Source organism: Alexandromys fortis, unplaced genomic scaffold, assembly GCF_014885135.2.
Source record: "Alexandromys fortis isolate MF-2015 unplaced genomic scaffold, M_Fortis_MF-2015_v1.1 scaffold_9, whole genome shotgun sequence".
Lineage (NCBI taxonomy): Eukaryota > Metazoa > Chordata > Mammalia > Rodentia > Cricetidae > Alexandromys > Alexandromys fortis.
In genome coordinates, this window is record NW_026067892.1 from 2723396 (window position 1) to 2739790 (window position 16395).

Genomic DNA, 16395 nt, shown 5'->3' on the forward strand with positions numbered 1-16395 from the left:
AGGTCCTGAGTTCAATTCCCAGCAACCACATGGTGGCTCACAATCATCTGTAATGAGGTCTGGTGCCCTCTTCTGGCCTGCAGACATGCACACAGACAGAATATTGTATACATAATAAATAAATAAATACTTTGAAAAATAAAATAAAATGTGTTAACATTAAAAAAAAAAAAAAAGAATGGCTGCCCACTGTCTCCTATTCTGCCTCAAAGAAAAGTCCTGCCTTTGGTCCCTTCCTCCTCCCTCCTTCAGTCTCTCTCCCTGCAGCTAGCCTGCTGTTACTTCCGCTTCCTTTTTAAGGTACATGAGTTGATTCTTATTCTTTGTATTGCTTCTGCTGGAACTTAGCATTACACCCACCCTGATAACTACCTGTAGGCCTTCTCTTGGTGAGCATGTATGGTACTATTCATCAGTTCTGCATGACTGTCCCCATGGATCTGATGCTGAGACACGGTCCTGCTGGGTAATCGCAGCACCGGACTGTGGAGGCGGCTGGATCAGATAAAGTTATTAGCCTCAGCTACAAAGTGAGTAGGAGGCCAGCTGGGATCCATGAACTGTTCCAAAAAGATCAGACGGTCTGAGAAGACATTTAGGGTGTGCTGCTCCAGAGGACCTGGCCTTGGTCCCCAGAGCCACAGTACATAACTCCCTGTCTGGCCCCTGTGGGCACCCGCACACACATGGCATACCCTCAAAGACACACATATCTCTTTTTTTTAAAAAAATATTTATTTATTTATTATGTATACAATGTTCTGTCTGTGTGTATGCCTGCAGGCCAGGAGAGGGCACCAGACCTCATTACAGATGGCTGTGAGCCACCATGTGGTTGCTGGGAATTGAACTCAGAACCTCTGGAAGAGCAGACAATGCTCTTAACCGCTGAGCCATCTCTCCAGCCCCACACATATCTCATGTATCTATTGAGACAGGGCTCGTTTTGTAGCTCTACTCCCTCTGTAGACCAGCTGACCTCGAACTCAGAGCTCCACTTGTCTCTGCCTCCCAAGTGCTGGAATTGAAGGTATGTGCCACCGTTCCCAACTACAGAAATAAAACTTTTTTTTTTTTTAGTTTTTTTTTTTTTTTTAAGCGCAAAAGACATAGTTCAGCTCTCCTCTGCACCTGCCGCCATGGTCTGTCCCTCCTGCAGATGAGCCGGCTGACCTGGCTGGTGACTTGTTTCTTCTCACACTTTTCAGGAGGAGACCTCTAAACAGAACACAAATTTTACGGGAGCTTTTTCCTGTTTTTACCCAACTTCCATTTCCAAAAGACGCCTCATTAAACAAGTGCTTCCTGCTCCACCCGGAACCTGTGCTGAGTAGCAAGGTAAGACTGCTGTCAGGACTCGGGTCTTATTTTCCCCATTCCATGGAGGCCTTCTCTGCACGTGGACTCAGAGAGTGAGTTGAGTCTCCACTGCTGGCATCTGGAGGAAGGTGCATTCCCAGAGATCTTTCCTGTGGATCTTTGTGCTGCTGCTTTTCCTCTTCAGAGGAGTGGGAAGTGGACATCCCTACCTCAAATCAGAATGTAGACAAGACTGTAGATGAATAGTGTGCCCTTATAGTCCCAGCCTTTTCTTTATGCCAATAGGGAAATGGAACCTGAGAGAGAAACCTTTAACCCAACTTTAGGAGAACTTTGAAAACCCCATCTACAAACAAGAGAGTCAGGGCAGCAAATAGGAAAGGCCAGCACTTGAGGGCCTGGAACATTTGAATGGCACTTGAAGGCCGGGACTGACCTGTTTATCCCCCCCTTTCCATTGGGCAGGGCCAGTGGATGGGAGAAGCCCCTCTGTGTTGGGTCTGTCTGCTTTTATCTGAATTTGTTCTCTGTGGAGTCCCATTCCTGAAGATGGTTTCAGAATTTTGATTAATTTGAATGAGTTTCCTACCTGTGCCCTTCTACCAGTTCTGGTTTGTGTCTGCAACCTCCTGATACTCCTTATTTGTTCCAAGCTTGCTCAACTGTCAGGATGGAATTTCATAGCCTGTAAAATCTACTCTGTGGTGTACACCTTTAATCCCAACACTTGGGAGGCAGAGTCAGGTAGATCTCTGTGAATTCAAGGCCAGCCTGGTCTACAGAGCAAGTTCCAGGACAGGGTTCAAAGCTACAGAGAAAGTTTGTCTTGAAACTGCTCCCCCACCCCCCCACCCCCCAAAAAAGAAAGAAAAACCCTACTTTGTGTAGAAGTAAGTGCCTGCCTGCTGCTGTGTGGGGAAGGCCTGCGGTGTCAGGAGGGGCCGCTCTCACTGCAGACTTCACTGGTTTGGCTTGCTATGTCCAACTAGACCTCAGGGCCCTAGTAGGATTTCATCTTCATAATTATGATAGAATTTTGGCGAGGGACTTTATCTCAGTTTTCCCACTTGAATACTGAAGTCAGTTTCATGAGCTTGCTAAGCACAAAGGAGTCCAGCCAGGGGAGTAATACAGCTATTCAGACGGTTATCGCAGTCATCCTGTGGGGTGTGCCCCACAAGCTGGGTTTCTTAGAACATGTGTATCCCCACCCAGCCTCACTACTCCACCCTGCTGTCCTCCTCCTGGTCCCTAGGCCCTGGAAAGGCCAGTGTCCCAGGTCAGTCTTGGAATAGAGAAGTAGGGTCTGGTCACTACACAGCCCTACTTCTCCTATTCCTCAGTGTTGCCTAGGGCTTGCCCTCAATCGTCTGTTCCATCCTGGGCATGAAGGGGCATGGCCCAAGCCTCTGAGCCTATGAATGAGGGCTGCACCCCCTGGTTGTGGTCTTATGTAGTCTTTCAGGACTACAGATGGCAAAGCATCTGCCAGTGTTGGTTTTTATTTCCTGCAAGCCAGCTCAAGATAGGAGGCCTCTGTGCCCCTGGTTGCCAGTGAAATGGCTCTGTATGGCCTTGGAGACACTTGGGCTGTCACTGAGCATGCTGCCCAGTAAATCATGTAGTTCCTCTTAGAAGAACCTGTAGATGTTGGAGAGAGGCTCAGTGGTATGAACAGTTCTGCTCTTGCAGGAGACCGAAGTTTAGTTCCCAGCACTGACATTGGGCAGCTCACAACTCTTAGTACTCAAGCTCCAAGGACTCAGGCTCCCTCTTCTAGGCTCCAGAAGTACCTATACATAGGCATACAGATAATAAAATAAAAAAATATTAAAAATAACCCAGAGAAGAGATTTTTACCCTGGCCTCAGTACCAGGAGATGCCATGATTAGGAGAGACTAGTTTGTTTTATTTTAGAGATAATTATGAAATTTGTTAGGGGCTGGAGAGATTGCTCAGAGGTTAAGAGCACTGACTGCTCTTCCAGAGGTACTGAGTTCAATTCCCAGCAACCACATGGTGTCTCACAACCATCTATGAGATCTGGTGCCCTCTTCTGACGGGCAGGTATACATGCAGACAGAACATTGTATACATAATGAATACATTAATTAATTAAAAAATTTGTTATTAATCATGTTTTCCTCATTGCTCAGCCTACTAGGAAACACAAGGCCATATGTAAGGCCAGGCATTTTGGCACACGCCTTTAATTCCAGCACTTGGGAGGCAGAGGCAGGTGAATCTCTTGAGTCCAAAGCTGACCTGGTCTACACAGAGTTCTCGGACAGAGATGAGAAGAAAAAACCATTATGTGTAGAGGGTTTTGTCCACTAATACTCATTCTTTTCCTTCTTCTGCATCCATTCTTTACTCCAGATGCGTAAGTTGCACGACCTGTTTGCTATTGGCAGCGGGAAAGCCATGCTGCAGCTCATCCCTCCCTTCCGGTGCCAAAGACACTGTCAGTCCGTGCTCATGCCGATAGGACCTGGAGATATTGGTATGTAGGGTCCCAGGGGGACAGAGACAATATTTCTAAGTATTAACAATGTCTTCAAGAAAGTTCTATTCTTTGGGCTGGACAGATGGCTCAGGTGTTAGGCTCACATCCAAAAATATATGAAGGTTCTATCTGGTTAAATCAAAAGTAACATTTTATTAACAGAGTCAATATATTATGCTTAAAAAGAGAACAGGTAAACTAGCATAGGAGATGCGTGCACAACAGGGAGAGGCGTGCACAACAGGGAGATGCATGTACCAACAGCTCTAAGAACGTAGATGTCTGTTGGGCATAACCACTCCAAGTTAAAAGGGATTCTGGAAGTTATTTAGAATAATTCTTCATTTTATAGATGAGGAAGTTGGAATGAGAGTCAAATGACCTTCCCAGTGTCCCACCATTAAATCACACAGGCATGTCAGGGCAGAGCCAAGACAAGGTCGTAGGAAGCCTTTATACCTGTTTTGCTAATGAGTCAGTTTGATGTGACGGGCCACTATCATGTAGGTGTCACCTCTGTGTGCATCCCACAGCCAAGTCCCAGCTCAGTTGGTGGCACACCCCGATTCTGACTCTGTGTTTCCTACCAGTGTCCTCAGAACCTATTCCAGAGTTAGTCAGTTGACAGCAGTCCTCTTGGCAGAAGCAGAGGTGGCAGCAAATGCCACTGCTGCCCCTGTTGGTGCTACATCACAAGATCTGGAGCCCCTGCCAGGCTGAGGGAGCTTCCAGCTGGGACCTTTTACTATTGGCCATCAGAAGTCCCAGGTACCTAGAACACTCTCACCTCAGTGAGGGCCAGGGGCTGGCATTGTGCCAAGCTCTGCTCCACATCTCAGAACCTTTGTTTTAGCGTAGGCGAGGGGAGGAAGTATGACACAGACTGAACAGTAATAATGGGGCCCAGCTGGTCTGGCCCGGCTGTGCAAAACTGCGGTAGAAAGTGAATGTGTGTGTGGAAACAGCAGGCCGTTTCCTGCAAGGGAGTGACCCTACGTTGAGTGGCTGTTAGAGAAAACAGGGTTTTAAACCTGTGCTCATACTTAGACAGGTCTCTCTGTCTTGCTTTCTACAAGTACTATTGTTCAGACAGCTTCAGAAGCACCTTGAATTTTCCAGGTTCTAGATTTCCATTTCTCACAAGCATCCAGAATGCCGGTTAGAGGATTTAAAAAGAAGAGGTGACTGGCAGCTGCCCAGGAAGTTTGATAGACGAGAGCAGCCTAAGACACAGGTGCCAGGCTCCTGACTGGCAGAGCCTTAGTGGCCAGGCTCACGGCAGGCACAGAACAAGCAAGGGAGAGCTGGGAGGGGGATGGTTGGCACCTAAAGCCCTGTTAGGAATGGAGTCAAATAGAGGAATAGAGGTACAGCTGCCACAGGTGGTAAGGATGAGTCGAGAGTCAGGCCTGTTGGTGAGAAAGAGTAACTTGGGGGTGTAGCATGGCCCCTTAAGAATGGCACTGGGACAAGCTGTTCTATGATTATGTTTTTTAACCAAAATGCTGGTTTTTTTAACCTGGAAGTGGAGGGCCAGAATTACAGATCCACCAGGAATCCTGGAAGGAGACATAATCAAGGATGACAGATGTCGGGCACAGCACCAGCTGTCGTGACACAGGCCCATCAAGATCATGTGACTTTTCCTCAGTCACCAAGTATTAGTTTCTAGACTGGCCAACCATCACACCTTAGAGACTGACTCTCCAATTGAGACTGTTTATCTTAGTAATGTTTAAAAGAAAGGGTTCAGGCAGTGGTGGCGCACACCTTTAATCCCAGCACAGAGGCTGGCTGATCTCAGTAAGTTCAAGGCCACCCTGGTCTACACGGCAGGTTCTAGGACAGCCAGGGCTGTTACACATTGAGAAACCCTGTCTCAAAGGAGAAAGAAAGAAAAATAAAGAAAGGAAGGAAGGAAAGGAAAGAGAGGGAGGGAGAGAGAGAGAGAAAGAGAGAGAGAAAAGAAAGGGTTAGCATGAGATGATTTTACTTGCTGTTTTGAACTTTTGAGGCAGAGTCTTGCCATGTGTTCTGGCTGGCCTAGGTATCACTAGGCTGGCTTCAGACTGCAGTAGTCCTTCTGCCTCTGTCTCGGTGCTGGCATTACAGGGATGTGCCACCCCTCCAGCCTTCCACTTTTGTGTACTTCTTTATTTGCTTGACTGACTTCTGGTCCTTTTGAGATGGGATCTGGGGCTGGAGAGATGGCTCAGTGGTTAAGAGCATTGACTGCTCTTCCAGAGGTCCTGGGTTCAATTCCCAGCAACCACATGGTGGCTCACAACTACCTGTAATAAGATCTGGTGCCCTCTTCTGGTCTGTAGGCATACATACAGACAGAACACTGTATACATAATAAATAAATAAATCTTTAAAAAAGAGAGAGAGAGAGAGATGGGATCTGGCTGGGTAATCCTGGCTGGCCTTAATCCCAAAAGTCTCCCTGCCTCAGCCTTACGAGTGCTGGAATACAGGTGTAGCCCCGCACCCAGCATGATCCACTGTCCCATGTTAGAGCATGCAGGACAGTCCTGTGAGCGGCAGCAGGTAACCTTCCCAGCACACTCAGGTGATCTAGGTCTGAGTTTTCCAAACAGCCCGTGCGTGGAAACAGGAGCCTCCTGAGAAGGCCTGTGCACAGAATACATGGACCCCGAGAAGTCTTGGAACCGTGGAAGCCTCTTCAGATACTCAAGACAGGCTTTGCAGAGCCATGCTGGGGAATGCTGATTTAAGTCAGTCTGTGTGAGCTGGAGCACATCATTTTAGTAATAGCTGAGTGTTCCCCACAGAACCCATCCAGACCAGGGCATAGTGGTGTGCACCCTGAAGTCCTAGCATTCAAGAGGGCAGGAGGATCCCAAGTTTGAGGCCAGTCTAGATTACATAACAGGAACCTGTCAAATACACACTCCACTTCCAAAAAAAAAAAAAAGACTATCAGCCTGGGACCTGATGGCCAGTACCTTTCTCATGTAAAACAGGCTGCCTCTGTGACCAGCCAGAGTGTGAGTCAGTTGCCCAGAAGAGGGTGGAGAGAAAAGTCTGGGTTTGGAGTGTCTTTAAGAGTGTCGGGTCACAGAGAACTAGTAATAGCAAGGCGTACTCAGGCTTCAGAGAGCCCAGAGACCTTCCAGCAAGAGCAGCAGGACTGCAGACCATGGCTCTGCCCGGTGTCCCTCTCCCTGACGTTCACGGCTTTCCTGTTGCTGTTTTCCTCCAAGGCTATGCCAACGCTGCCCACTGGAAGGTCTACGTTGTAGCCAGAGGGAACCAGCCTTTGGTCATCTGCGATGGAACCACTGTCTCGGAGCAATAGGAAACGACTGTCTATAAGAACTGCTTAAAGAGCTGAAAACCAGGCTGAAAAGAACAGGGAGGAGGAATAAAAACACTTGGGTCTGTTGCTTAGTTACCTGCCCTGAATGCACTGGCTGTCACTGTGTGCTGGAGACAGCAGCTAGGGCCTACCTCTCCATCTCTCACTAGATTCCCTGGGGAGGGCTGCAGCCGGGCTGCTACCCAACACTTGGTCCACATCGGTTCTCTCCCGGGCCTTTGAACACTGAGGTATTAGAAATGGGTTAGTGGTTCCCTTTGTGTGTGTGGACATGGCTCCTCACTGGCTTCTCGGCAGTGGAGGGGCAGCAGTGGGTGCTGACACCGCATCCTTCACCAGGTGAATCTGTCCACATCACCTGTCCACATCCCTGACCACATCACCCTGTACTAAAAAGTACAAAAGGGAAATTATGACTGGCTCTAAAAACTCCTACAGTTTGACAAGCAGAATGAATTTGGAACCAGTGTGGGTAGGATCAGATAGCCAGAATTGCATTTTTAAAAGTGCCTGCTAACACCAGGTATCATGGTGTATACTAGGCTAGCCTATCTATGTAGTGAGTTCTAGATTTGCCAAGGATTACATAGTGAGACTGTCTCAGCACCCCCCAGTGTACCTCCTAGATCTAGGGATGTAGCTCAGTGGTAGAGTGCTTGCCTAGCATGTGTGAGGCAGTCCCCGCATCCCTAAGAGGAAAAGGAGAGTGTCCCTTTTTCATAACGCCCATGGCTCCTGGGGTTCTGGTGGTGGGTCCTGGAGACTGGGCTAGAGTTCTGAATCTTCAGGTGCCTGTGCCTCTCGCTGGCCAGCACCCTCGATGCTGCAGTGCCCTGACCCAGTCAACTGCTGCGGCGCCCCACCCCCTTCAGAAGGAATGAGTTAGAATAGCTGGCCTGAGGGAGACAGGCACCTCCCTGAGTTTGATCTTTAGGCCTGACTTTCTACAGAGATATTTTTCAGCAGCCTCAAACTGATGTAATGTGGTTGGGGAAGGAGCTGCAGAGCCAAAGTGTTTGCCATCAGTGTGCGGCTCACTTCATGGAGGTCCGTCCTACAGTGGTTCTGCCTTCACACTGGGAGGCAAGGTGTCTTGTTGGTTTTATCAGGATGCACAACTATCCTTAGTGATCCTCTGTGCTTATTGCTCCCCCAAGTGCTTTTAGGGTATCTTCATCAAACAGTGCAAATAATAAGGATGTTCTTTTTTTGAATTTTTGAGACAGGGTTTCTCTGTGTAGCCTTAGCTGTCCTGGAACTCACTTTGTAGCCCAGACTGGCCTTGAACTCACAGAGATCCACCTGCCTCTGCCTCCCAAGCGCTGGGATTAAAGGTGTGTGCCACCACCTCCCAGCAAGAATGCTCTTTTTGCTTTCTCCGCCCACTTTTTTGTTTTGTTTTGAGACAGGGTTTCTCATTGTGTAGCTTCAGCTAGTCTCAAACTCCGGTAGACCTGACCAGCCTTGAACTCACAGGGATCTCTACCTGTCTCTCCCTCTCTATTGCTGAGATTAATAGAAATTAATGCACCACGACACCCAGCTTCCTCTGCCCTCGTATTGGTCCTTTATTGACATGGCTAGGTACTTGACCACTGATCATGCCGCACAAAGATGAAGATGAACTAAACTGAGCAGTCTCCGGTTCTAGATTGCGGAAGTCAGAAAGCTGCAAGGTAAGTCTGCACAGGCCTGCGCAGTCCGTGGTGATGGAAGTTGCGACCCTCTGTGGAGTCTTCGCCATCGATGGAGGGACCCTGTACCTTTTGCCAGGCCCTTGGTCCCTTGAATTTCATGAACAGTGGGGAGGACAAAGTGGGGTTAAGCGAAGAGGGCTCTAAGGAGGCTGAGGTGGTTTGTGAAAGACAAGCAGCCCTCACAAGCCCAGGGTGGAGTGGCGCAGAGCCTCCACAGGCTGGAATGTGAACTGCGCATGGAGGAGCTAGCTTTCCCTGAGAGTGGAGCCTGTGTGTGGCTGCTAGGAAGACAGAGCTTTGTCCACACACAAGCCCCACTGTGAGGCAGTTGGGGTTTCAGAGGTTGTAAGTCAGAGGCCCATGAGAGGTCAGCTCTGGGCTTCCGCAGTCTTCTTCACCTGGGGCGAGTCGGGCAGGGTTACACTCAGGTCCGGGCCCTGGGTCTCCAGAGCCTTCTGAGGTTTAATCCTTGGAGAGGAGGCTCAGAGGTGACGTTCAGAGCCACTGTCTCAGTCTCGGTGTTCCCTCGTGTTCTTTCCCTGTTGGACTCCATGTTTACACCCTCAACTCCAGAAAAGAACTCTCCAACTGAAAACAAGGAAACTTTGCCTATGTTGGCCTTAGGAGGCACCTGGAAGGCCCCAAGGTCCCAGACTTTCTACAGTTCAGCAGTATGGGAGTTTGTGTGCGCGCTTCAGCTGAGGTCTGTGTGCAGGTCAGGGAGACATCTCAGACTTTTCTGCTCTTAACCACTGCACAGGAGTTGCTCACCTCAAGGACTGGGGCTGCCCGTGGGCTTCTCCGCCAGCTGGAGGCCTGGAGACAGAAGCAGCAAAGGCCCCTCTGCGTGTGTGGTAGTGTGGAGAGGAGGGTGTGCGTCAGCAAGAAGAGAAACTGGCATTGGGAAGGCCAGGACAGTCTAACCACCTCACCTCAGGTGCCAGTGCGGACCAGCCAGGGGGCTCCAGAAACATCACGCTGCTCACAGTTTATGAAGTGTTTACTTGGCAGTGACGTGGTGACCTCTGTGTGAGTTAGGGTCATTTCCTGTGGGCCTCTGGAAATCAGCTCTCTGGCGAGGCAAGTATTTTGAGCCAGTTTGAAGTGTTTGAGTCTGAGTGGCCAGAACTCAAGCAGTCGACTCCTGAGTGGACACCGCCCCTGTTGTGGTCTGTGAAGAGGCAGGCTTGCCTTCACCCGCTCCGGATTTCACCAAGTGGGGGCAGGTAGCAAACAATGATTTGTGATAGTAGAATTCTCCTGTTTGGTGCAATTCAGAGCAAATTTGGGGGTGGGATGGTTGGTTGGTTTGAGATAGAACCTCCCTGGCTGACCTGGAACTCACTGTGGAGAAGTTGGCATCAGTTCACAGAAATCTGCCCATCTCTGCCTCCCAAGTGCTGGAGGTGCATGGTTCATTCTCTGACAGAAAGGGATACCATCCCACGTCATCCTAGCCTCCAGTGCACCTCGAGTACATATACTATCCACGGTCCTGTGAAGTAGAGGCAGATCCCTGTTTGACAGGGCAAGAAACTGAGGCTAGAACAGGAAGTTGCTGGCAGGTGGCAGGTGGTTCCACCCAGGGGGAGTGCCCTTGGCTTATGGGTGTGCCCCACTGGGGTGGGAGACCTACCCAGAGGGTCAGCAAAACTGGAGCTCTGTGGGATTTGCTTTCCAAGCCCTCGGGAAGACATGCCAGAGGAAAGAATCTCACCATCCGGTCTTTATAAAATGCCTTCCCTGTGTCCCTCCCCGTTTGAAAACTCGTTCTTGACGGGCTGGAGCTGGAGCGGACTGCATCCAGCCATCTTGCCCTCGCTGCCTTTCCAGATGTGTCCAGTTCCAGCTGTGGTCCCTTTGGAGTTGCATCACTTGTTTTCCATCAGCTCTGGGTTCTCTGTTCCCTTCTTCCAAAACCCAGCAGAGGCCCCAGGGCTTCAGAACTGTTGCTTTGAAAACCAGTGTCCTGTTTCTTCCTTCCCCACAGGTGGCCTCAGCCTTGTCCCTGTGGTCTGGATATGCTCAGCCTATCATTCCCACAGCAAGTGTTCAAGTGGCGTCTCCTTGCCCTGCCGGGACACGGGGGGGGGGGGGGGCACCCACCACCCAGCCAGTGACTAAGGAGTGTGCTTTGCCCTGGTCCTTCAGAACCAGGGATGCCCAGGAGGGAGCTGTCGGTGCTCATGGAGACAGCATGGCACATGTGTAACAGCTCTAGGCAGGCAGCCTGTCCTCACCTCGTCTCCAGTACACAGCAGCTTCTGGAAGAGCATAGCAGGAAGATGGGCAGGTGCTCACCCTGTGCCCAAGTCAGCTTGCCTGGGCACCATGTGACTTCAAGTTTGGGCTCCGGCGAAGCCCTCCAGCCAGCTTGTCAGCTGTCCAGGCCCCTCAGTGTCTGGTTTCCTTGCCCTGCATGATTTCAGCATTAGTGCTAAATCCATCTGTCATTTCTCTCCCTCTGGACACCGCACTGTCCAGACTCTTGAAGCCAAGCCGGGCAAAGGAATGTTACATAACCAAGCAGAGACCCTTCCGCCTCCGCTCATGCCTGACCGTCAGGCGGTGGTCACTAGTCCAAGAGCCACAGCTGCCAGCGCCCTGCGGAGAAGGGGACCCCACCCCGCTGTGTTCTGATTTTCACACAAACTGGAGAGTCACAACATCTGCTTTATACTAGGCGTTACTTCACTCCACCGCAGCCACTCTGGGGTGGGGTCCTTCTGGGCAGCCATATTGACTCCACAGTGGCCCTCACTCAAGCTGCACTTGGTGCAGGACCCAGTGGACACAGGCGTTCCCAAAGAAGCCTGTCTCACCAAGGCAACTTGCCCTCCACAGCTTTTCATAGTTCTCCCCAGAAGCGCTGACAGTGGCCTCTTACTCCCCCCCACCCCCGTCTCCCCGACTCCTGTGGAGAGAACAGTGACAGATGCCCAGAGTGGGGTAGGAAAGGTTCGAGGTAGCCATGGTGCTCCCAGCACAGCCTCTGCCTGCTGTCCTCAGGGACCAGTGCCGGCTAGAGAATCAAGATGCGGCCCCGGGTGGGCAGAGAGGCTTTCACCTGTCCTAGCCAGGGCATCCTATAGAGCAGGGGTTCTCAACCTGTGGGTCATGACCCCTTTGGGGACATCAAAAGACCATCTCATAGGGGTTGCCTAAGACCATCTGTGTATTAGATATTTATACTATGATTCATAACTGTAGCAAAATTAGTTATGAAGCAGCAATGAAAATAATGTTATGACAACATGAGGAGCTGTATTACAGGGGGCAGCATGTGAAGGTTGCTGACAGTAACTTAGCGTACTAAACTTGAGAAGCTGTACCAGGTAAAGATGGATGTAAATGAAAGTGCTGTGATGGATGGATGCTGCTTGCTAAGAACCTTCCTGTTCTTGGGGCCCTTTCATTTTCCCCTTTTTTTCTCTTCCCGGTTGAGGCAGGCCTGTGACACTCTGGGCCCCGGGGTGTGTGTGGGAAGATGACTCGGCTGGCTTTGGCCTCTCTCTCCCTCTCCTGGGAGTGCCCTTCTCTGCCCTGGCTTCTCCTCTGCTCCCTCTGAAGTTGAGAGTCTCGGTTCTTTGAGCTCTCCCTCTCCTGTCAGAATTCAAATGAGCCAAGATTCTTTGTCCTCACCAGGCAGCACACAGACCCTTTTGTGACCACATGCCCTCAAGGATGCCGCGCTCACAGTGGCACAAGCCCCAAATCCCCTGCTGGCTCAGTTTAGCTGCCACCAGATAGCAGGCACTCGGTTAACTTAAACTGGCTTTGAGTTAAGACGTGCGTATGTGTGTTCATGTATGTGTATATTATATATATATTATTTCTCTTTTATATAAATGCCATGTTTTTCTTTTCTCTTTAAAATTTTATTTATATATATATATATATTTTTAGGGACAAGTGCTCTGTCTGCACATATGCCTGCAGGCCAGAAGAGGGTATTATATACAGATGGTTGTGAACTACCATGTGGTTGCTGGGAATTGAACTCAGGACCTCTGGAAGAGCAGCCAGACTCTGAGCCATCTCTCCAGCCCCCTCTCCGTTTCTTCTTTTCTTTGCTGCTGCTTTGATAAAGGATCTCTATGTAGCCCTGGCTGGCCTGGAACTTACTCTGCAGACCAGGCTTGGCCTTCAACTCAAAGAGCTCTGCCTGCCTCTGGCTCCCAACTACGGGGATTATAGGCATGCACCACCATGCCAGCCCCAAGGCCATCTTGTCTCATTTCTCTTACTACTTGCTGTATCTTTTCCCTCTTCCTCCATCTCCCCTGCACAGCTGTGTACACAAGCATGCCCTGCTGTGGGTCTTTTCATAGTTTTTTCATGGGTTCCGATCATAGTTGTACAGATGAGGGAGGGGCATTGCTTTATCAGATATGGATTTTTTATATGGTTTCATGTAACCCAGGCTGGCCTCGCACTCTTTATGTAGCCAAAAATGATCTTGAACATCCAATCCTCCTGCCTTCCCTTCCAGAGTGCTGAGATTACAGTCAGTTAAAAAACGGTGTCTAGGACCAAACCCACATATGCCAGGTGAGCCCTGTACCACCTGAGCGCATCCAGGTGCCCTGTGCTCAGCTCCCCACAGAGGGAGTTGCCCTAAGGCTGCCCCGCATGGCTAATACTTGGTGGCATGGCTGTGCCTCCATTAGTCCCGCCATTCTGCTGGTGAACCACAGCCTGCAGAGCGACTGTTTGCATTATACACCGAGAAGCTTGGTGTTGTGTTTGTACAAAATGAATGTTATTGCTCATTACCACCCTAATGTTTGTTCTTCAGAAATCATTGCAACCCCCCCCCCCCAGTTGTAACTGATTTGCCTACTCAGAACGTGTTAATGCCCCTGGCCCCAATTAGCATTTGGTTCCCTGTCCTCAGTGCTAATTTTAGCCCTTGAGAGCATCTGAGTGTGACTTGAGTCCCCCCTTCTCCCCTCCTTCCCCCAGCTTCTCATCTTCAACACTTCCTCCCCAGGCTTTGCCCCTTCTCTATCCCTAGGACCTCAGGACTGAGGAAGCCCTGCCTGCCCTCTGCTCGGCCCTTGGACCTTCTCTGTCTTCTACATTGATGGCACAGGGAGAGCTCCCCTCGGTACTGCACCTTCTTCCAGTCTGCAGAGCAGTGCCCAGCACTCCTGAAGCTGGCCCTGGGTACCCAGTGCCTAGAATTCCTCGCTAATGCTCACACACCACGTCCACAGTGATCCCGACTGCCTCCTGCTCGCAGCCCCTCACTGGTTCCCTCTCTGTGTCCTTCCCACCAGCCCAGCTCTTGCTCCTGCAAGCTGCCACAGAGTCTCTCTAGAGCACAAGTGCCACTTGCCTCCCTTTCCCTGTGACTCACGCTGCACGCTGCCCCCCCCCAGTTCCTGCCTCAGTCTCCTCCCCACCACCACTTCCCATCCTCTCTGCTGTGTCCAGCTCTACTGGATCATTGTGCTTCCTGGAAATGTCCCGGCCAAGGTTTTGGTTTGCATGAACTTATTTTAGGTTCACAGCAAAATCACGTAAAGACCGTGAGTTTCACCACCACACACACAGTTTGCCCACGTTCCAGCATCCTGCACCGGGGTGGAATATTCCACCTGAGCCGTGTTGACCTGTCCTTACCACCTGTAGTCCAGTCTACCCCAGGTTCCTTTCACTCTTGCTACCCCACCTTGGATCGGCTTGAACAAGCATTTAACATGCACACCATTATAGAACCACACGTAGTAGGTTTGTTGTTTTTGTTTGTGTGTTTTTGAGACAAGGTCTCGCTACACAGCCCTGACTGTCCTGGAATTCACTGTGTAGACCAGGCTGACCTTGAACTCACAGAGATTGCCTACCTCAGCCTCTGCTGGGACTAAAGGTGTGCACCCCCACATTGGGCATGCTCAGTAGTTTTTACTTATCTGTCGGGTCTATCTATCCATCATCCCACCCACTGGCTTGTGGAAAGTCTCCCCCCCTTCCCCCCCCCCGCTATGTGCATAGGTTTGCCTTTCCCAGAATGCCGTACAGTGGGCTTGTCGTCAGCGTGGCTTCCAGACTGGCCTCTTGGTAACAGATACAGACATGATCTCAGCATGACAGCTCGCTGCCTTTCCATGCTGCCTGGCACCCCACTGCCCGGATGTCCCAGTGCTTCTCCATCCACCTGCTGATGAGCGCTCCTGGTTGCCTCTAGGTTTGAGCAGCTATGAAGCTGCTAGAATGTGCTGTGTGCTGGTTTTGTGTGGACACATTTCTAGTTCCCTTGGGTGGACAAGTGTTAGATCTAAAGTAAAAGTGAAGTTTTATGAAACTGTCACCTCATCTTACCAAGTGGTTATAGTCATCCAGCGTTCCTACTAACAACGTTCCTAATGACAATGTTGATTCTTTGACGATTCCATGCATGTATATGATCCATTTTGGTCACTTTTACTCTGTTCCCACTGATCTCTTCTTCCTGACGAGTTCCCATCCACTTTCATGTATTTTATTGCTTTTAATTAGGGTGGGGGTTATTTATTGGCATGTGGACAACTTACCATTAGCTACCCAGATGAAGAAATGACACCCCTTCCCCCCAACCATAAACTGCTAATACAGCTCTTCCGGGATGGGCGGGGCCTCGTTAGCCCCCTCCCTCACCTTTGATAGAATAGTTAAGGGCCCCAGTTTATACAGGTTTTGACTACAGCTGCTGTGAGCCTTGGGACGGCTCCCGAGCCTTGGGTCTAGGTCTCATTTGGGGCTCAGCACTCTGACCGCTCGTGAGTCTCGGCGTTCACTCTTGCCCAAGAAATGAGAGATTTTGTTGCTCTCAACCTCTGCCAACATTTGGTGACGTCCACGTTTGGATTTTGGCCCTCTGTCTGGTCTGTGTTACTGGTATGACTGCCTGTTTTAATCTGTGATTTCCCCAGTGACGTACGATGAGGAACACTGTCACTATTCATCTTCTGTATGTATTCACTAAGAGTCCCTCGGGTATTTTGCCCATTTCTAAGTTAGATTGTTTTCCTGTGTTTGAGAGTTCTCTGGGGGCTGGAGAGATGGCTCAACGGTTAAGAGTTTCCAGAGAACTAGGGTTCAGTTCCCAGCACCCACATGGCAGCTCACAACTGTCTGTAATTCTGGTTCTAGGGGATCTGACACTGTAACACCAATGCTCATAGAGTTAAATTCTTTTTTTTAAAGAGCTCTCTGTATATTTTGGTAATCACCCCTTATTAACTCTGTCTTCTATGTATATTTCCTCCACCTTGTGGCCTGTTTTATTATTTTCTTGACATTGTCTTTTTTTTTTTTTTTCAAAAACATTTGTCTTTGTTTTTCAAAACAGGGTTTCTCTATATAGCCACTCTGACTGTCCTGGAACTCACTCTGTAGCCCAGGCTGGCCTTGAACTCACAGAGATCCTCCTGTCTCTGCTAGGATTAAAGGTGTGCACCCCCACTGCCCTTGCCTTTAACTTTTTTTTTTCCAGTGCTGGGGACCAAATAGTTCACTCTTGTGGTGGGTGAAAAGCCTGAGTCCA

The 16395-nt window shown here is 49.9% G+C and overlaps 1 protein-coding gene across 7 annotated transcripts in view; it reads left to right on the plus strand.

The window, feature by feature from the left end:
* Window positions 1-7256, plus strand: part of CUNH6orf89 (chromosome unknown C6orf89 homolog) — a 33983-nt gene extending 26727 nt beyond the window's left edge. For all 7 annotated transcript variants that reach the window (XM_050140431.1, XM_050140424.1, XM_050140453.1 and 4 more), the window contains 3 exons: window positions 1209-1338; window positions 3701-3824; window positions 7055-7256. In XM_050140431.1, the coding sequence (XP_049996388.1) occupies window positions 1209-1338; window positions 3701-3824; window positions 7055-7149 (349 nt within the window). In that variant the 3' untranslated portion in view covers window positions 7150-7256. The remainder of the gene's footprint in view (window positions 1-1208; window positions 1339-3700; window positions 3825-7054) is intronic.
* Window positions 7257-16395: the final 9139 nt, after the last annotated feature.